The 22,147-nt window shown below is 42.1% G+C and overlaps 1 protein-coding gene across 3 annotated transcripts in view; it reads right to left on the bottom strand.

Annotated features, from left to right (window-relative positions):
* XPO6 (exportin 6) overlaps positions 1-22,147 on the bottom strand; it is a 52,616-nt gene that overhangs the window by 23,537 nt on the left and 6,932 nt on the right. For all 3 annotated transcript variants that reach the window (XM_065645297.1, XM_065645296.1, XM_065645295.1), the window contains exons 2-7: positions 12,450-12,540; positions 10,982-11,094; positions 9,201-9,398; positions 6,533-6,692; positions 6,050-6,127; positions 334-787 (exon numbers count right to left, since the gene is read on the bottom strand). In XM_065645297.1, coding sequence (XP_065501369.1) covers positions 334-787; positions 6,050-6,127; positions 6,533-6,692; positions 9,201-9,398; positions 10,982-11,094; positions 12,450-12,540 — 1,094 coding nt within the window. The remainder of the gene's footprint in view (positions 1-333; positions 788-6,049; positions 6,128-6,532; positions 6,693-9,200; positions 9,399-10,981; positions 11,095-12,449; positions 12,541-22,147) is intronic.

The following is a 22,147-nucleotide window of genomic DNA, read 5'->3' on the forward strand; positions in this document are numbered from 1 at the left end:
ACTGAGCTTCTTCTGTTTTCTGTTACAACTGAATGAAGGGCAGGTTCAGCTCTTGTGCCACCTCAGACCTGCAGTCAAACAGTAACGAACGGGGGAAAGGGGAGGAAGAGGACAGGAAAGAATACAAACCTGCGCCACCACAGTCCCTTAGCAAACTCAGCCCCTTACCAGAACCTTACCTGTGGGCACCTACCTTTCCGCCTGTCTCTCCCAGCACAGTACTCTGAAAAAAAGGCCATTAGACACACCATGCATGACCGCAAAATAATAAAGACAGTCCCTTAGAAAGCAAGAGGCCCTAGCACAGCTACTTAGCTGTTTGGTTGCTCTTACCTTTCATCCAGTTCCTCTAGCCGGCTCTTCACCGTATGGGCGTTGTTCTCCTTGGTAATCTTCTGCAGGAGGTAGAAAGTCTGCTGGAACATCCGCAGCAAATACTCTTCAAACTCCATAGGCACACAGTTCTTAGACATCAGTTCATTGATGCAAGACATGGCCAAGACGCCCAGTCGGCCACGCTCCTGTCCCAACACCGAGTTCTGGCTGCTGCCATTGACAGAAGACATCTTCCGAACACGGGTGTCGCAGCCGAAGCGAGCAAAGTGGAAAATGGTGGTAAGGAGTGATGGGGTGATACTGGTAGACAAAGGAATCCAGCTGAACAGGTGTGCCAGGCACTCCAGTGCCAGGGAACATATATATTCACTTTCTGTATCGAGGATGGGGATTGGCTGGTTCAATAACTTGGCTGCATTGGGACTCTGCAACAGGCTACTTAACAGGTCACCTAGGAAACAAAGCACACATCTGCATTATGAATCAAGACAATTACCTTCAAATGGTGCAACTACCAACCCCAGCTATAAAGCAAAAGGCATCAGAGCCTCTGGCACTCAGCAAGTTAGTGTACCAAGATTTATCCAAGATGAACTAGTCGTTTTTGTATCCTGGAATTTTCAGAACTTTTATTCAGATAATAGCAATGCCATGGGGTGTATTTTAAGAATTTATTATAAAATTCACTCCCTTCCCAAAGTCAAGCATCCTTGATGTAAGCTTGCACAAGTTCTCTGGCACATCTGTGTTACACTGAACATTGGCAGAGTTGCTTCTGCTTGCGTATGCCAGTTTGTGGATGATGTAAAAGCAGATGTACCCACTCAGACCCAAAAGCTGACTTAGTAGGGTACCTGTTCTCAGTGACCAAAAGCCCAGGGCAGGCACAGATCACACTCTTCAGCCTCCAACCACTCACATTACAAAAGCTTTCTGAGCCAGATGGGGTTTGAAGAATGCTGCACAGCCTCAGGATTTACCTTTCATGAATTTATCCAGTCTCCAACTAAAATCACAAACTTAATATTTGCAACACCCTGCAATGGAGTTCCACAGCTTAACTACACATCATGTAAAGATAGTTTTTTTCTGGGGCCTGTCAGCTGCTAGCTCCATTTCCTACCTCCTGTACCCAAACACGGCAAAAAAGTATCTCTTTCCATTCACCTTCTACATGTCACTCAGTAGCTTCCTATTACAGCTCCTCACTCTCAGTTTCTTTGAGAATGAAGAGTACTACTTTCCTTGTTACTTATATGGAAGCCATTCAATATCTTGAATCATCTTTACTGTCCTTCTACAAAGCTTTCATTTCTACTCCACACCATATCGATATACACCGATCCACACGGTATCGATGTACAAACACCAGAACTGCAGCTGCTATTCAAGGCACAGATGAACCTTAAGTCCATGCGGCACCACAGCAGATACCTATCTTTAAGTGCTACTGATCTGAAATTTTTGTAGAATGATGTGGTATGATGCTCAGAAGTTAATCCTATATACTGAAGGTGAAGTTGAAGCACATGATTTGGCGTGAGATGAATATTGCTCTCCCTGCCCAAATGCAGGTTACACTTCTCTGCATTGCGTTTCACCTTCCATTTGCCCAGAGATGCGCAAGATCTTGCTGTGGGTCTTCAGCCATACCTCCTTTGCAACATTCTGACCATCCTGGTGCCATTGGCTCTTTACTGAGCCCTTTTCCAAGGTCTCCATGTACATCCACGAGCACAGTCCCAATCACTACTCCACAGGTGACCTCCCCCATCGTGGGGAGAGGGAACCATTTCCATGTACCTTTTACCTCCTACCTTCTAACCATATTTTTTTTTTAAACAATGCAGAGACTCCCCTCATCCCTGATGGCCTTAACTTTCTCAAAAGCTTTTAGTGAGGAGCCTTCTTGCAAGCTTTATGGAAATCCAAGCAGATACCCCCAGCTAAGGCTGATGACTAACTCGGAGGCTTCCATAGACCACATGCTGAAAACCTATTCGCCTTCCCCAGGTTATTCAATACGCTTCTTCGTCCTTGAGTACAAATAGTCTCTTCACCTTTAGAAACCCACAGGCACTTGCTACTTTAAGTAAGTTTAAAGTTCTCCCCAGAAAATCTGAGTAATTTTTTTTTTTTAAAGTGAAATGACCCAACACACTAGGAATACGAAAACAGATATGATTTACTGAGCTATTTCCGAAGTACTCAGAAGCATGAATGATGCACAGATTCCTCTTAAGTCTCCATTTTTCATCAAGATCAATGTCTTACATTACTGAATTCATAACTCTGTCACAACTTATCCTTGTTTCTTTCTCCTCTGCTCCAGGAATTTAAGGCATCATGCTACTTCAGCTGAATTAGATCACCCTGCACTTAGTCTTCATATTAAAGCAGCCCCCACAGTAACATTCACAATTACACACATGCTGCTGTGCAAGAGCTGCTTGCATTGTGATTTTACAGAAGCAAACATGCTTCTTTCAAATGTCCAGTCCAAACCCCACACCAGTTGGTCTGAGCGCTTTACACCCAGTTAAAGTACTGAAGCTCAGAGTTTAAGGTATGTTAAGTTATATTTGATGTCTTTGCAAACAGGTGATAAATTTACAGGATCAACTGCATTCATGCACAGGGAGAAAACTCTTGGGGAGAAGTTGGGATCAGGCTAGCTCTGCAGAAGTAAACATCAACAAACATTTATTTCTGTTACTCATTTGTTTACCACACATGAGTGAATATGCCTAAGGAAGGGATTCATCAAGTAAAGAGCTATAAATCATGCAAAGACAACATTTGGAGGCTGAGAGGTTATTGCTGAACAAATTCTATACCGATGCAATAACTCAAATGTTTCCCAACATAGGACATTATGAGAGCTCCTTTGCTTAAGTGCTATGAGAAATTAACATTGTCTTCAAGTGCTTTTTAAAAACTATGCAAGACTCACAAGTAATAATTTCACCCTGCTTTCCTATGCAGAAAAAGGAAGCATCAGTCTTCCAAGTTCCTAAAGAGATTTTGGCTCTGATGGATGATATTAAACATTTATAGGGATGCTGATTCTTATTTTGCCTTTTGGAACATCTTTAATTTCACTTGCATGTAAAGAGAAAAAGGTGGTGGCCTCATCTAAGCAATAAAAAAGCCCAAGTGTCACCAGTAAACAGAAATACTTTGCTGCATGAATGACACGCAAATACAAGAATACATGGGTAAAAAGATTGGGGCAGCTTACAAATTTCACAAATTTTAAGGACAGAGAAACAATTAACATGGCCAGTACAGAATGTAACGGCAGAGTTTCACTAAACCCACGTTTGTTCTATAGTTCACCTTCCAATCATGTATGTATCTCTTGCAGTGCCATGACTGCCACTCACTGCTACTGACCTTTACATCTGGCTTTCAGCCCTGCGGGTTCCCCACAACAGCAACCCCATCAGTGTTCTTACTCCACTCTGTCTCATTTGACTGAGCATATCATACCATTATTTGACCCAAGAGACATTTGGTTAACAAAGAAAGTAAAGGAAAAGAAAAGAGTCCTTCACAAAACACAGAAAGTGAGCAAGCAGTGGACAAGAGGGAAGCAGTCAGTGCTCTTCCTTTTGGGCTTGAGAACTTGAAGCACATCCAGGGTGAACATGGGGAGGGTAGTTAAGGCAAAGCACAGAAGAAAACAGAGGAAGTTTCAAATAAGTTTGCACAGGACCAAATGAAATTGAGCCTGAACTTCTAAATGAACTGTCAGTGTAGTCTTATTTACTAGCGATTATCTTGAAAATACGCTGTATAAGAAGTTTGTTTTCACTGAAAGGGGAGAAAGGAACGACCGAGAACAGAAACTTTCACTTGGAGAAATACAATCTCAAGTCATCAGGTGAACACATTAGGTGGACGAAAAGCAGCTTCAGCACAAGCACCATCCAGCAATTCAGCGATGAACTGAGAAGACTTCTCAAACCAGCTTCCACTGACAATCAGCCCACAATCTGCTCCACTGGTAATTTTTTTTTTATTACAACTCTAGACAACAAAACAGAGAATTTCTGGTTGTATCAGTTCACGTTACTAGCACCTCAGAACAAACCAGTGTTGGGTTTTTTCCAAGGTAATTCTGGAACCTGCAGTTTGCAGTGCAGTACCCCCTCCTGCAGGCACAGCGTGGATGTGCCTGCATTAACCAGCACCTGCCAGTGCACACCTGGGCTCCCCGAGCAATTCACCCTGTTTTGCACAAATACAGCATCCCTCTTAGCTACTGAGGCATTTACTACCAACAACTGATACTAACATAAATCAGTGTTTTACCATGGAAGACCCCAGTCTTACTCAACGTCACATGGAAGTACTGAGGCTCTTGCTGCCAGGGTGAGGCTGGTGCTCCTGCCCTCTCCAAGCAGCACGTTCACTCTTCCCAAGGGATACTACAAGTTCTGTCCTTTTCTGTTAACGTTATTTTTTCAAACTTTTGCTTTCTATAGGAAAATCCATCCACTCCCTGCTCAAACCAAGAAAATATTATTTTTTCCCATTTAAGTTTCTTTCATGTATAAATAAAAGTGTCTTAAGCTCTTCTACAGGAAAGCAGCACCTGAAATTCCGCTCCAACTCAAACTTAAATGAGAAAGTTTTAACACTAACCAAAACACTAACAAAACCTTATCACGGGCAGCTGCCTGAAGCTGACTAGTGCAATCTGGCCACAAGGAAGTGACCTGCAACTCTCAGTTAACTGTTTAAGGTCCCAAAGACAAGAGAGACAAAGGTACCTGCTACAATTGTGTTAACACACAGAACACACTGCACCAAGCACAACTCAGTCAATACAACCCCAGAGGAAGAAATACCAGATCCACAAGTGTTTCACCTTCTCCCTATGCACAACCAGGTATTTCAGGTTACCCTAAGCCCTTCTTTTTCCTTCTTTAAAAGCAGACAGAACCATGATCAGACAATATTATTGATTTCACTACATCATGGTATTGTTTCTTGATTTGTTTTCGAAGAAGCAGGAACAAAGACCCCACAGTGTGCCGGACAATGCTGGGTGAGCTGAACATAACAACAACCTGTGTTACATCAAGGCACAAGAGAAACTGGTGGTCATCAAGATCAGCCTGGGATGACCATATCCATCTATCCCCTATTTAGCTTTAACAGGATGAGTAAAATGTGCACCAAGTACAAGGACCACAGAACTACATCTTCTATTTTGAAGGTAACTAAGAAATAGATATGTAAATGAGCTTAGATCAGATAAGCACCCACACAAAAAAACCCTTAAGAATAGGTAGAAACCAAACTTTTGCAATAAATATATACAAAGTCCTAGCCACATTTTTTTAGTTAAGGCTTCAGTTTTGCTCCACTCTGGCATTTACAGCTGAAATTCATAAAGGACAATGCCAGCTCACTGATGTTAGAGCATTTTGCATTGACACTTCAGAAAGCTTTTTGCCATCTGAGGACAATGGAAGCCATGTGTGCACTTTTCAACGAGGTGGCACTTTCACTGGAGCATCCCCCACAGTGGAAATTGCTTTTTCATGTAAGCTTTGTCTTTTTGATCAGAAATTTGTTGACCTATGAAAAGCTCTAGGAAAGGGTTATTACAAGAAGTTAGACAGTAAACGAAGGAATCTATGCCCAATATTACAAGTTTAAGTACATGGAAATATCATCTTGTAGCTTTAGCCATCCTTACCACTTTCTCCTGAAGTTGGGGATGGTGGTGGAGTGGCAGCAGTAACGCTGTGTTTGTCCCAGATGCTCTCCAAAATACCTGGCCAAAGAGATATTTTTCAGAACAGTCTGCTAAAAGACAGACTGGCCTAACACACTGGAGACTGCAAGAAAACTTCCTTAGAACACATCTTTAGTGCTTCGACAAGGAACGTTGTCTTCTCTTAGGGAGCCCAAAGAAATTACCAAGTGCTGATACACAGTCTCAATCCCTCTTCCTGAAGAGGGACACACACACAGCTGAACAGCTGTTCTGCTACACAAGCCTGTTTCACAGTAAACTGACCCAAATGCCTAAGGGTAGATTTGAGTGTTCAGACCGCAGGAGCAGCCACTCTATCACCCACACGCTGCTTCCCTGAACCAGGAACATGCAGCTCGCTGGCATCCCAGGGATGGTGAAGCAGTACGTTTGTTTCAATGCTGCTAGTGCAGTAACTCGTACCTGTGAGGAGCCCAAGCACCGTTTGCACCTGGTCTAGGAGCAGCTTGCGTAGCTCTTCTTTCCGGGCTACGCTAAGATCTTCCCGTGGACATGCCAGTTCTTCCGAAGTAGTTTTCAACATGATCAGTCCCAGAGGAGTGGTCACAGGAGACTGAATTAACTGAGAGGAAAACACATGAATTCAACATGTGATGACAACATTCTGCAAAGCCATTAGCTGACAAACAGGGGGTTAGTAACACTATTAGCAGTTTAGAAGCGCTTCAAGACGGAAGGAGTATCAGTTCCCACAGTTTGCAGCGCTGTGTGTTGAGGGAAGAGAACTGCAAATATTCAATTTCCTGAGACATTAATCAACGATGTTGCAACAGTTCACGTACCATGGGAATCCTTGGGGTTTCAAGAGAGCTTTCATAATGTCACTGCACGCGTTCTCTGTTCCAGCATGTTTACCAGTAACCATTTGTTCCTTCTGTTTACTGCTTTCTGCTGACATCATCACTTCTCAGAACTGCCCCAGCGGTTTCACCACGTAACGGGGCTGCTGCTGCAGCCCTGCTCAGCTCGGGAGCCCACACCATCAGCTGAGCAGTTTCCCGTTAAAAAGCTCATCCCTTCCCACACAAAGAGCCACAGCCAATATTGGATGAGACAGGAGCACAGCTAAGGGATACCTCTCCTTGCATCTGTATTGCATCTCAAACTGGGAATCATATTTACCCTAAAAAGAGTGACTTCCACCATAGACAGACTGTGGAGGAACAGGATCAGAACAAGCAATGATTTTTGCCTACATTAGCCACTGGGATATTAAAGACACATTCAAGTGGGACAAAGATTTATTTTCAGCTAAAATTCATTGCTTCTCTTCTCTGTTGACCTGGAACATCCAACACAATTTATGCACTACTCCCTCCGGGAGAAAAAGCCTAAAGCCAATCACAGTTACTACAAGTAATCCTTAAAGTCAAATTCTGTAACACAGGCTGACTTCAGTCCTAATCTCCTTGACCCACCAAACTAGAAAAACATTGAGTTAACACTGCTAAGGCTACACAGTTTGGTGAAACACATTGGGGGGAAAAGCCCATCGAAAAGCTCTTAGTCTAGATGTATGCTTGTTTTCGGAAAGGAAACACGATGGCATATAAGCAGATAGACAAAAAAGAAAATACATAATTTGTTATCAAGTTGCAAAGACACTCAATATCTCTCAGAATATTTTCTGACAACATGAAGAAGTTTAGCAATACCATGTCCTGGCACTTCAGTAACGTTAAACAAATTTCATACCTCTAAAAAAGTAGCACTTTCTACATAAAATTATTGGTTTCCATAATGACAATACAGTAGCCCAAGTTACTTTTCTCCTCCATCCCTCAAATGATTCAGTAGAAGTTTAAGACTACTTAGAGTACTGGGATACAAATTAATGCTAAAGAATCAAATAGTTCCTTCAAATTATCTCAGAAGAAAGTCTGGAGAGAAGACTCATCTGCAACTCCAAAAGAAAAACATTCTGCTCCTGTGGTACTCTTCTTTATTTTGAAGTCTTGAAGTTCAGTATTAGTGGCTTTTTCCCCACTTTCTCTGAACATTTTTGGAAGGTGTCTGCTATAAAAATTGACAGGAACATTTCCCTCTGAAGCTGCGTTCACGAAGAGAGGCTTAAGGAAAAATAGATACCAAAAGTGGGCTCTGCAATCACTAAAGATAACCTCCAAAGTGCTATAAAAGCAAGTAGAAGCTCAGAAATTCAGACGCAAATGAAATGAAAGTCAAATCTGTAGTGTAGACAGTTGTCTCAGAGTACTTATTGTCAAATTCACAATTCAGGAAAAAATTGCAGCATGTTGCACTACATGATTACAAAAAAAAAAAGCTATCTGAAAAGAGATTACACCAGTTAGTAACAAGCTCTGTATGCCAAGTTCGCTTTTTTTTAATTTTGCAATTAATACTAGAGCCATGTGCCTTAACAAGTAAACTCCTGACACTCAGGGACTTTGATTTTTTTTTTTTTAACTGCCTTGTGGTTTGTCTGTGGGCACAGCTGCATCCAAAACCATATAATTATGTCAGCAGAAAAAGACTGTGCAGCACTTCAGCTCAGGCTTCACTGTGGAGATACAGAATTACAACCAACATTCAAACTAGTGGCACCATCTCAGCCAGGATCCTCAAACACACACTCATCTTCCTGCAGGAGCCCTCTTAAACACCCCAACACCATTCCATTAGTGACTTTACACAATTAGGTGCCAAAAAATTTAGGGTATCTCTGGCTTTCAGGTGAAAAACCTTCAACAGCCATATTCAGAAACTTCACTTTTGAGAATCATCTAGTGACGCATGCATAGTTTTACTGACTTTTTTTTCTTTAAAGAACACACAACCCCTACAACAACTGCTCCTAAATATTCAGAAGTCAAAGTGCAGTTGATACTTGTTGCCTAGTATTGTTGCTTTGTCAAAAAACTTGTAACATTAGAAAGAAATGTAACATGTAGGAAGCTTAGGGTCATTTACAAAATTAAAGAAAAGGAATTTAAGAAGCAACTTTGTTTTTCATGTAATTATTTAACCTTTAAGGGAAGTCACTACTCAAAGAAACAAAATAATGTCTCTCCGTGAATGAAGCCAAGTTTTCCCATTAGAACCTTCTTACCTGCAAGATGTTCGTGAAAAAGTCATGGTAGAACATTGGCCAGTCTTGCCGGCCAATATCCACAATGACTTTGCAGAGTTTGTTCCTGATGAAGTAAGGCAAAGTTTTATGCTGAGCTAGAAGGAGCTTGGGCAGGCAGCTGCGGATCTCCATTTTGTCTTGAGACGGGACCCCAAGCCACATCTTATTGATTAGGTTCTGGAAAAGAAACAGACCTCCCAAATCAGCTCATCTCAGACATGCTGCGCTGAAGTTAAACAGTGAGAGAATGTAGACACGTAACGCAGGGACACAGCACCAGGCAGAGCTGCTCCACCTCATGCCCCAGCACCTGCCGCGATGCACAGGCAGGGAAAACGCTGTAGCTGTCAAATCTAGCCAGGCCTCTTGCTGTCCAAGCCTGGGCAGTTAAAAAACTTAAACATCTACACCTGATGTAGCTCAACCTTCTCTGCTGCCACAGGCAGACCTGTAGATAAGGAAACAAGCAGGTATTAGCAGGTTAAACAGATGATGTTTCTCTTTTCTTAGAGCTGTGACACAGGCTTGTGGGGCAAAGAGCTGAAATTTAAGATGCTCTAACTGCTCAGCAGTCGAGGCTGAGGGGAGACCTCATCACTCTCTACAGCTACCTGAAAGGCTAGTTTTGGGAACAATCCTTGTGTTTATACACACACTTTTACTGACATTCAGTACTCAGAGAAGTTCAAGGTTGATGAAGTTGCAGACTACGACAGAGTACAGCTATGAGTGCCCGGAACTACAGCAGCTAACTTCAGAAATTCAAGCTCCTCAGTGGAGAGATCCTAATCTCTCAGCTGAGCTGTGGACTCACATGCCTCACTTTACACTTGGACAGTGACTTCTTCGTTCTGCTTAGTTCTGGGCACAATTATTTTTTCAGTACTACCTTTTCCCCCCCTCCAGGGAAGCAAAGGTTTATTAATCAAGCATGTTTTCATGAAAATCAGTTTAATTATTGCAGGCTACTGCTGTGTGACATCCATGCCCAGAGCAGGGAACAACTCCCATATCGTTTGCCATGATTACCCCTTCTGAGAAGATGGCACACCAGATTCAGTTTGCAGATAGAGTCCAGATTTCTCACACAACCCAAGATAAATAAAGTGAACAGAACGTCCTCAGGGAAAGACACCGCACTGGTCACTGAGAAATTGTTGATAAAACAGAGCTGTTCACAAAATACTTCTGTTTCTTCTAGTAGATACACAAATCAATATTTAGGCTTTTAACCATAACTTTGTTCTTTTATAAATAGGTGAAGAGTGGGATGTGGTCTTCTAAAAGAGACTTTACCTCTACAACTAGCACATAAGCTTGTGGGATGTAGTTCAATAGCATTGACCACAACCATGAGACATCAGAAAAATAAAAGCAACTTTGTCTTCCCTCTTAGCATTAAAGTTTCCAGTAGCTAGTATCAGGTAATCATGCACATAGTTCTGACCATATAAACAGTATAAAAGCAATAACACTCTTAAAAGCATTGTGCAGAAAATTCAAGCAGCCCTTGAAACTGTAGGTAATATGTACTTAGAGATGCCAGGAAATTAATTCTTCAATTTGTGTATAAAGATTCATATTCTCCTACTCTCAGCCTGCCATTAAGCAACCTCTCTAGTAGAGAGCAATAAAAGCATCTTTTATCACTGTACTTACTAGACTGCCATTTTAGACAAACATTTTCAAATAAAATCGATTGCCATATAGAACTGCACCGAACAGAAAATGCACTGAGCAGGCAACAGTACACATCTTACCTCAAACACAGTCAGACTGTACATCATCACATAGTCGTTTCTTGTACTTGACAGGAAATAGAGGCAGAACCTCCAGGCTCCTATCTGCTGGGCAAAGTTATTTAAAAGCTCCTCTGAAAAAAATAAAGTATTAAAAAAATCACATTAAAATTTTTAAGCTGTAAACAAATCAATAAAAATGTATACTGACAGCACAATAACACACTGAGCATGGAAGGAACCCCATGTTCAGCGAATGACTCAACCTGGAGGAGAGAAAAAAATAATAAAATCACACTCTAAAATATTTAAAGTAATCTAACAATAGGCTTTAATGAAAACAAAACAGGCATGTCATTTTAGAATACAGTTTTGACATAAATACTATACTCAACTAGTAGCTTAATATTAAAATAAATCACACAAAAATTGCATTGCAAGCATTACCGTTTTATCTATAAAAGCCAAATGTTGAGATACCAGGTCACTATGAAAGACTAGGAGTACTTCAGATCACATGCAGGTTATAAATCACCCCTTTTAATGCAATTGCTCCACGAGCCATCGACTTTGTTGTAGGCCAGCATACCCAAAACCTCTCCAAACAGTCTGGTACAGGGTTTGGTCATCTCACATCAAGTGACTACATACCAAATGTGGCAAAGGGAAAAGCTGCAAGGACTGTTTTACAGGCTTATCTAATTTAAGCCTTAATCGATTGGTTTATTTCCTGGAACTTAAGCAGGAAAACAGAGGATGTCAAAGGCTTCTACCTTTTCCACAGCAGGAGATCTCCATAACACAAATAAACAAACTTGCCTGGTTGCTTATTCTTTATTTTACTAGATTTCTAGAAGTCTTTCATGCTGACCATACGTTTGGCACTGAAGTTAGAGATGGCAGAAGTTAGAGAATAAAAACAAAGTGCCAGTTTACAGCCATTAGCCATGAATGCAAGAAGCCAACCTGGAGCACTGCTAAGATCTCTCCTGGTTCTCAGAAGGACATTAAGTAATAACATCAGCCAAAATGAAACCACTGTTTATTCCTACTTGTCATTTTGCAATAACTAGGAGAGTCTTCTGCTTTCCCTTCTTAATGCTGAACAAATCTAAGTCCATGCTCCATCTCTAGGCAGAAAGTTGAGATTTTCCAGGACATGCAATTCCACAATGTACACACAGAAAAATGTAACATCCTTCTCCTACCCTAACCAACTTGCTACCCTTGATAAAAACCTGCATCTCCACACTCACAGCAGTAGACAGTTACTGACCTATTAATTATCTATAGAACTTGCCGTGGGATCTCCAAAACCCAAACTGCATAAGCCTTAAAGTTCAAGCAGGAGGGGCTAAGATGACGGTTTGGTATCAGATGGAGCACTTTCATCCACTGTATTTGTTTAACAAAAGCACGTCACCTCCACCAAGGTCTGCAGGCAGCAGAAAGCAAAGGGGACCACCCTTGAGAAGTGGCATGAACTCACCTATCTCACGTTTCCGCTCATTCGTTGTGCAATTGTGGAAAAACTCTGTCATGAGACTCTCCAAAGCCCGTAGCGAGGCCTCTTCAGATGCCTGGGAATGACATTTAAAGGAAAGAGTTAAAACCAACTTTCACTCTGACTTGCACTCAGGAGGTTGGTGTCATTCCTGTCACAGATGCACCTAAAAACCAACAAGAACATGAAGTCCAGGTGGCGGGCAAAATGATCTGGAATTTAAACAGCTCATTGGTGCTGAGTAGCAACTAGATTTGTCCACTGCAAGTGAAGGCTTTGGACCTGAAGGGCCACTTGCTCAGCTGCATTAACTAACAAAAGCAACATGAGAAAGTTGCTTTTTTTTTTTTTCCCTCTCTCTCTAGTGTCATTTAGTAATTTTAAGTTAGCTCGTCCTTGTCAAGTAATTCTCACAAAGACAGCAAATTCAAGTGAAGATGCTCTTAGATGTTTAGAGACAATAAATGCAGCAATAGCATGGGGAACATGAACTCTGAGAAGACTCCTGACACCTCTTGTTATCTTTGCCTGGGTGCCACACTGTGCCATGCTGCCACCTGCAACACCAAAGGTGCTCAGGAAGTAGCAGCTTGAAAGATTAAGGAATTTCCAGCACTTTGAAAAACAATATACAACTATTTTGCAATTGGATTCCAGAAGAACATGCCACCATCCCTAAATTTAGCTGTTATTATTGGAATTCGCCAGTTATAGCTCAGTGTTTGTAAGCTCTTAAAAAAATTATCAGAATTAGTATACAGTTGTTGCAAGGTCACTAGAGTTTTGCAAGTCTCTGGAGTTGGGATGATTTTATTCTAGTAAGAGCTCACCGCTGAGCTCAGCCTCGCAAGCAGAGTGGTCTAAGCCTGGTAATGGATTGCCTTAAAAACCAGTGCTGCTCCGGTACAGACCATGCCATTAGTCATTCCTCTAATGTTTGCAACGCATGCTATCAATAATAAATGCATTAAGATTCAAGCCCTGACCTTCCTCAGCACAGAAACAAAGTAAGCCATTAAAGAAAACTGAAAGTTCTACCTCTAAAAAATAAAACCAGAAACAAAACCCATGACTGGCAATCTTCTGCGAAGAGGTGAGCAAATGAGACAACTTGCAGAACCACTACAGGCTTCTGCCAGCTCCCGTTTCCACGTCCAGCAGGTTCCCCAAGGACCAGCACAGGGCCAAGCACCAGGAGACCCTCAGGCCCTCCCCAAACAGCCCGGGGCCTGGATCCACCCCCCAGGAGAACCGACAGCTCAACGCAACAGCACAGGAAGACAAACTCAGCTCTGCTCTCCAAACAGTTGGAAATGGATGCTCTGTCGGACATCACGCATTTTCAATTACTCAGCAAGGCATACTGAACTTCAGCCTATCTTCCCCCTGTCCTCCACACCTCCCCCCCCCCTTTTTTTTTTTCAGACCTGTACTAGCAAGCAAGGACTATTTTAGCAAGACTCATTGTTAGTGCGAAATTGGCTTAAAATAACCTACAATCAAATCAAAGCCACTTTGCCAGCTTAACCAAGATCAAGCACCCATTATCACCTCTTTAATCCATTTATACACGGTCTCTGCAAACAGTCCCTTGCACTGTAGACTTCCCCTCAAATACAGCCCTTCAGCCATGGAAGGGGCTCCTCCTGCCAGTCACCATTTCCCAGATAAAAGCAACACTCTGGACAAGAGCTTTACCTTAAAAAAAAAATTAAATTAAGCGTAGTCCTTAATGACATTAGGGTACAGCCACACTGCCATTTCTATGCATTTATTTCTGGGACATTGGACATCGTTGCAAGTTCCTCCCAACTAGATCCAGACACACATATCCAACATTTTCGTAAATCCCTGTAGTTTACTTCTCTGCTGCTCCACATGGAGTTCAGTCTCATCAGCAGTTTCTGACACCAAATCCCCACAGGGGATTTTCCAAACACTGGGCAGATCAATTTCATGTAAATTCCCCCATAAGCAGCACTGTTCTCCCATTCCACCCCTCCACCAGCCAAGTTCAAGATCACCTCAGTTCAGAGAGGTGTTGGCTCTTCACACAGGAATGGCAGCACTCAGTCATTTTCAGATGGTGAATTCAATCCTGCTTTAGGAAGAGTAGCTAAGTCATTTTTTCCAAGATTCAAGATTTATTTCCTACTTTTGGAAATGAATTGCAGAGTTCTCATAAATCTTGAACATCTGATGTCCTCCACTGACAACACTGCCTTGGCACTGTGATTTTGAAGATGACAGTGTCTACTCCTGGGAACACAACCTTTTATATAAAAACACCATCATCACAATGTTCAATGTGTCAAAAGCAAAAGAGAAAATAGAGAGCACAACACAAGCATTTCATGTAAAAAGCCCAGGCTGGTCAGAATCAAAGGCCAGCTTGAGCAGAAAGAAACAGTGTGACCACCAAGATTGTTTTCATCTATTTGTCTTCTCCTGGCTGTTCCAGAAGTTGGGCCAAAGGAAGGTGGAGTAGCACAGATTGTCTGAAGTAATCAAAACCCAGCCCATGATGGGCTCTGGGAACAAGAGACCATCCCAGCTCTTCCTCCAGGTGCCATCTGATGGCTGCACCAAGTGCACCTCCTTCTAGCTTTTGGTAGGACTCAAAAAGGTGGAGAGCTGCGTTCTGCATTTGCTTATACCTTTGGGTGTTACTCAAGTTAACTGTTCCTGGAACATGTGGTGATCAGCAGCCTTCCAAGCAAAGGATAACAGGGTCATTGAGATAAAAAGGACACATGCTGTTGGAGACCTGCAGAGGAAATTCGCTGTACCTATATCCAGACACCCCAGAAAGTAGATTATCTAGTAAGGCTATAAAAAAGTAGAGCTGTTTGTAGGACCTGCAGCTGTAATATTTCCAGCTCTACCTCAGTATTATTGCTCATGTTAATATGCAGCTTGCTTTCTACTGGGGCTCAGTGTTTACTCTGAATTTAACAAGAGAACTGGAAAGTATCACCAGGGTCTGCAAAGAGAAATGCCAACAAATCCTGGTACTGAGCAACAACACGTGGACATTAACAGCTGCCTCAGTCCTGCACAGTCGGGACAAGATCAAACCCCACGGGCATTCAGAGCCAGCAGCACTCACTTCACTTTGTCTGATCTGAAATTCAGCCATTTGGGTCACATGCAAATTCCATTTTTAAAGGTTTTCAAGGAAAGTCATGAAGTCTGGACCATCATTAGCAGAATTTAACTACAGAGTTTCTGTGTGAGGGCTGGCAGTTACAAAATATTCAACTATTAAACACGAAGTACTTCCCACTTATTTTCACAAGCTGTAAAATCTGACCACTCCATCCCCAATGTCTCAGGCTACTCAGGACTGGATCAAACTGCCAGGAAATGCTGTTTGCTCTCTTCTGTCAGCCATTTAAGTAAAAAATACTCAGTTCTATGAATCCCATTTGCACAGCAGGTAATGGGAGCAAAAGCTCCATGAAAACCTTTCCAATTCACTAAAAGCAGTCAAGGTACAATTTGACACGCCACCATCCACACTAGCTCCACTCCTTCCCATTGCCCAAACGCTCGGGTTGAGCTCGGACCTGCAGGGAGGATCTCAGCTGCTGTTCCAGCAGTTCCTCTGGCCACAGATGAAATCCTCAGTCACAGCTTGGGTAGGTGAATAAGTCAGCGATGCACAGAAGTAAGCAAGAGGTCTAAATGATTGTGCAAACAGCTACAGATTCCTGTGTGCCAGTAGGACACCCACACCTCGACCTAGAAATTGTTTCCAAGAGGCCATCTCCGGGAGATGAGTTACAGGTGATTCTCCCCAAAACAGGAGCTGTTACCTGCTGCTGTGCTGCGTCGGGTCCGCACCACGTGGACTGGGTGCCAGGTCTGTCCCAAGTCTGCTGCTTCTGGAGTTGTCCTGCCTGATGAGCGTGACTTGATGCGGATCAGGGTGGGAGAGCCACTGTCAATCTATGCCATTTTTGCCTTATTAAATTTGCTAAAGGTGTTTCATTAACAGTTATCAAACTAGAGGCACGTAGCTGCTTACTCATACCATTTATCTATGGACTCCAACCTTTAATAGCAGTTTCATACGACCAGAACAATGACAGATTCACAGCTGAGACTACAGCTTCCTATTTGGACAGAAATGATGAGATTTGCTACCAAGAACTTGCAAACTCAAAGACATTCTCCATCCACCCAAGTATCAAAAGGAGGCTCTACAAAAACAGCTGACTTCAAGGCTATAATGCAATTACATTTTAAGATGTATAAGCCATTAACTGAGTCCTGTTAATTAAGGAAAAATACTAATAGCTGCTAACTTCCTATATTTTAAGCTGTTCAAACTGCAGTTCACTGCACCTCAATAAGGCTCTAGAGAAGCAAAATCTTTGTACCTTGCTGCTTAAACCAGGGCTCCATAACAAGTTCAGTTTAGCCTGTAGCCTATGACTAAAGCATTTGGGTAGGATGAATTACTCATCCAACTCTGGCAAATAATAGAGGAATGATTTTTGGATTGCAATTTAGACATTGCACATATACTTTAATAGAATATACAACACTAATTTTAGTTTGCATTAAACCAAAGACACCATCTCCTCCCCTTAAAAAACTACCTGATCATTCTGGGAGATATGAAAGTGCTTTATAAAGCTATTTCCATTTTCTCCAGAAGTGCTCTCATTTAGAGTTCCCTTCCTATCTTTTTACTTCATTTTACATTCTCTAAAGCAATTGTTTCTTTTAGAGAAAAGCTTTTCTCTAATGCTATGCCATAAAGGCACAAGCTGTTAACCTTTTAATGTTTGCTATTAACAGCTTGGTCCGAGTATCGATCATACAAACGATGCTCTAAATATGGCAACTCAGGCTGATGACGACTGTAAAAGGAGAGTTATGCCTGTTGATTTTTTTTCTAATGTGTTTGGAAATGGATATCACCGCAAGACAAAATTAAGGTAATCCCTCTACAAAGCCTTTTTTAGTAAGATGTTGATTGCAGCTGCAACGTTTCCAATGCGACTTCAAGCAGCGCTGGAACACCTTCCTCTGATGTGGAAGGATGGATTTTACACCACACAAGCTGAACCTTAAAAACACCTCCTTCAGTGACAAGTAGGAAAAACACCTGCACTGTTGAACTGCAAAAGCCCTTGCCACAGTTCTAAAGCCTCCTGCAACGTCTCTTTAAATAAAGAGTACAGGATCTCTTTCTGTTAGGAAGCTGTTATTTACCACCCCTCTGCACCGCATCATGTTTCTAATTCAGATCCTCACTCTTGTTCCATCCTTCCTTCAATACCTGAAGCACTTTTCACACTATCTCAGACCTACCAGCCCATAAAGCCTCCCTATACCATTTATTGATAGCAAATATAGGTATTTTTCCAGCTTCCTAATTTTTTTGAGCCTGCTTCTCCACTCCCTTCCTACCCACTATGTCTCCTACCATCACCAGTGCAAGACACACAGCCTGGAACAATTCAGCCTCCTCCTGGTTATCAAGGTTTGGATCTTATCGCATTTTACCCAGCTCTGCTAAAATGAGTATCAGATACATCTACCAGCCTGTGCTCGTAATGGGCAACTTTTCCAGCAGAGCAGGGACTGCAGGAGAACACACAACGTGAAACCCTTTTGTCTTAAGTGTTTCCAGCAGGAATTGCTATAATGCCACCAACAAGCCAGTGCACAGGATTAAGAAAAGAAAAATCATGCACGCACCACAATGGCAGCTGCTGGTATAAAATAACTCAGCATCACCCTGCCTTTCCTAAATCACACTCTTCTACCTCAGAGCTTTCTGCTTCCAATCGTGCATGGTTACTTAACAGTACAGGTGTACACATACAAATTCAAACCACTACACTTTAGCTGCTGAACTTTCTTCCTTCTGTTTGTTTGGTTTTTTTTTTTTTCAGTATTGTAGATAATTTTTAAAGGAATTCAATCAAGGCTAATTTAATAATAGACATACCTGACATGCATAGGTACTAAGGTAGTAATTTACTCATTTGAGAATGACACTAGGGTGTCTTTCAGAGCCCCTCCCTGCCCAATCCCTAACATAACATGATAATGAACACATAAATTAGTAATTACGCTCTCAGAAAGATGGTGGTTCATTTCAAGCCTACTTGTGTGGGTCATAAAAAGCCTTTCCTTTTGTAGTTGTCAGCAAAGCACAGATACTATCACCACTTCAGTGAACCCCTGGAGCAGCCTTGGGTCATTCTATGCACTAAAGTTCACGAAAGAACTGAAGCATAGTATTTTTAGCAACAAAAGCAGAATTATGAAGTATTTTTTAAAAGAGTTGTACGACATCGCACACATCTCCTAGAAAGCATGAATGCACATGACCGAGAGGCAGAGCTGTGCAGCTCAAAGGCAGTGTTACTTCCCACATTTAATCATTTCCAACTAATAATATCAGAAGTCTGGGGTTTCACTCTTATTCCCAGGGTCTCCTTACCAGCATAACTGACACAGAGGTCTTAAACCAGGAGACAGCGCACAGACCCTGCAGCATATGTGCTCCCTGCCAGCGCGCTGCTGATGCTATCAAGACGTGGCTCTGTCTTTATTCTCAGTTTCCGCATTGCATTTCAGAGATGTTTTTGTGGTTTAATGAACTGAAACTAGAGTCAGCTTCACTCTGTGCTTTGAGAACAAGCTCAAGCTCCTGGTGCCATTTCAAGACATCTCCTGGCCACACAATACAACCCGTCATCTGGGTCATTTGTTTCATGGGCCATAACTTTGGCAGCTCACTAATGAGATGCAGATTTTTGCAAACTCATTTCTGTTATACCACAATTTAAGAAAAAAACATCTACTATAAACGTAATGAATTACTGTTCTACCTTGAGGCTACTGGCAGAGGAATGAAGGTACTATGCTGCTCTCCATCTCCCTGCTGTGGTGGAGCTGACGTCCAGAGCTGCTCCAGGCCCTTCTGCCTGCACAGCTCATCGCTTTGGAAACCCCAGGCTGCACTTCAGGAATCAATGTATTTTATTGAAACATCAGCTAAGGACTGAAAATGACCACAGGCTGAACACTACTGCACAGAAGAGGCTATGGAAAGCCAGCAGTGATAATCTGATTTCTCAAACAGGATAAAGAGATCATCTTACCTGTAAACACTGCCTGCTACGCAAGTAATCGGGCACCTTTTTGAATACCTAAGAGATCTTATTTCTTAAATCTTCTTGTACGGGCAGGTTCAGTTAACCAGGCTTCATGTTTTAAGGCTGAACTTTGACTAACAGGCTCAAGTGTCTAAGTCTGATTCTTTCTAAACCGATAACTCTTAATCAGCACAAGTCCAGCAGCCAGTCTGTCATCCACGAAGCATTTCACATTTGCTTTACCGTTTACAAAAGATGTTCATTACACAGAAACACAGTAAGCATAGAGCATTAAAATTCAACAGCCAGAAATTCTCTTAGAAACCCACCAAGAAATAAAATAATCATAGCAAGCTGGCATAAGCAAAACAAGATTTAGACAGCGCTGCTACAAGCCAGGCTTTCACCAAGGATGAACACAAGCAATTTATAGGCCCCCACCACCCAGGGAAGACAGAGGGTCACATGGCAACGACTTGCCGATAGATTTATTGTGGTTTAGCTGCTGGAAAAGACTTAGCAACGCATTATTTCCCCAAACAAGTAGTTGCTAAAACGATGACATACAGATGAGATGCACAGAAGCATCCAAAGCAGAGTCCTCAAGATTGCTGTTCTGCATCATCTGACTGCATGTGGACATAGCACAGGGCTCCCAGGCGGGTACAGGTGGCATCAAAGTCACTTTTGGACTTATGACTTAAATTTGACAATCCAGCTACAGTCATTGGGCTTTCTCAGGAGACACTCAGTTCAGATAGTTCTCAGCTGCTGTTCACCACTTTTTCAGCCACCACCAAATTTTCAGTTTAGGTGTTATTAGGGAAAAAAGCCATAAAGTCACAGTACCCTCTTCAGATGGACACTGCACAAGGTTGATCAAATGTCAACAGTGGCTGGTTGGGCACGTGCCGCCTTCCAGATGCTAAAATACCACAAGGTGACTCTGTTTCTCTCGCAGAGTACAAAAGTAACATTAACTCTTCCAGTGAAGTCTAGAAATTTACATCTCAGTGTTTGGGTCTGTGCTCTCACCTCACCTGTGACACCGCAGAGGGAGATCCCGTCCTTTTTTGTAGGGCGATGCTCATGCAGGAGCTCGGGGACCACAGGCACAGGGTACAAATCACTTCCCTTTTCTTTGCATAAGCAAATCGAGGCTTGCACAAATGGGACCACAAGGCTGGACCAAACAAATGCATGCAACATTCATTTTGAGATAACACTTCCCCTGCCATTTTAGGTGAAATAACTTGAGTTTTAAAGAGGCGGGTGGGAAAAAGATCCCAAGACTGTAGTATTTTGGACACAAGTATGTTAAGGCAGGAGGGTACACATGAGGAATAAAAAAACCTCAGATGTTAAGGTCCAGAACAGTAAATAGATGAGCAATTGTGTGTAAAATGAACATACAAAAAGTACAAAGCATGGCTTTTTTAGTTGAAAGCAGCTTTAAAAAAATACACCTATCTTCAAGTTTTAACCAAGTCTTCCTACACAGAACACTATTCTTGCTCTGACAGATGGATGTTTGGCACTTAAAAAATGCTAAAAAGCTCGGTCCTCACCACTCCTTCAAATGCGGCAGCTCCTTGGACCAGAGAGGAGACTAGAAAAAAAGATGCATAAGTGACAGGAGTCATAAACCTGGCATGCTTGCATATCAGCACTAAGCCATCCAAGATGCATTAACAGACTTTTAAAAACACTTCTTAAATACTTCACTGTCTGCAAAGCCAAAAATAAGCCCTTATTTATCTCAACCTCCAGACAACTCACAATAATACCCGGACAAATGCTCTGAATTGCAGTTGTTTGCAATCCTAACTTAAGGAGTCTCTGAAATAATGCACATATGCAGAGCTCGAAATGGAAAGCACTAGGACAAGCAAAAAAGAAAGTGAATGTAAGAAGAAAACAATTATTCAGCATAATTCTTAAAGTGGCACTTCTATTCAGATGCAGCTCCATCTACAGAAAGGCAAAGGCTGCTGAAGGTTTGACACATCCCAGCTGCTTATTTTCCAGGTTGTTCCCCAACATCTCCTCCTGCCAGGATTAAGCCCATTACCTTGGAGAACAACTCTCCCAACACCAGACTACACAATGTGACATCAATGCAAGGTTTATGGCAATCTTGGGAGAAGGGTTATACCTTGCCCAATATATTACCCCAGACAGAGTTGATTTCCAAGAAGGGATGATTACAATACACAAAACCACAATATTTTGTAAAATAGTCACTCCCTATCAAAGAGAAGAAATAAAAGACTGTGGTATTGAAAGTTTAATTCCTGGCAAAAGCAGTAAAAATTGTGTTGGGCATTTAAGAGTGTATAATGAAGCTACCATGGATGACACTTACATAGGAATAACTCTGCAAGACTTTTTTTTTTTTCTTAATTTTAAATGTTTCCGAAGGACAGCACATGCAGGAAGAACACCCAGTCCACTTAAAGCAAAACAAGATGTTAGTATCTGCAATGCTTCTGCACTTTGGGGTATTTCACAACAGCAGTTGTCTTCTCACCCTTGCATGTCCTGCAGCTCCAGGGTACC

This window comes from Caloenas nicobarica, chromosome 14 (assembly GCF_036013445.1).
Source record: "Caloenas nicobarica isolate bCalNic1 chromosome 14, bCalNic1.hap1, whole genome shotgun sequence".
Taxonomy (NCBI): Eukaryota; Metazoa; Chordata; class Aves; order Columbiformes; family Columbidae; genus Caloenas; species Caloenas nicobarica.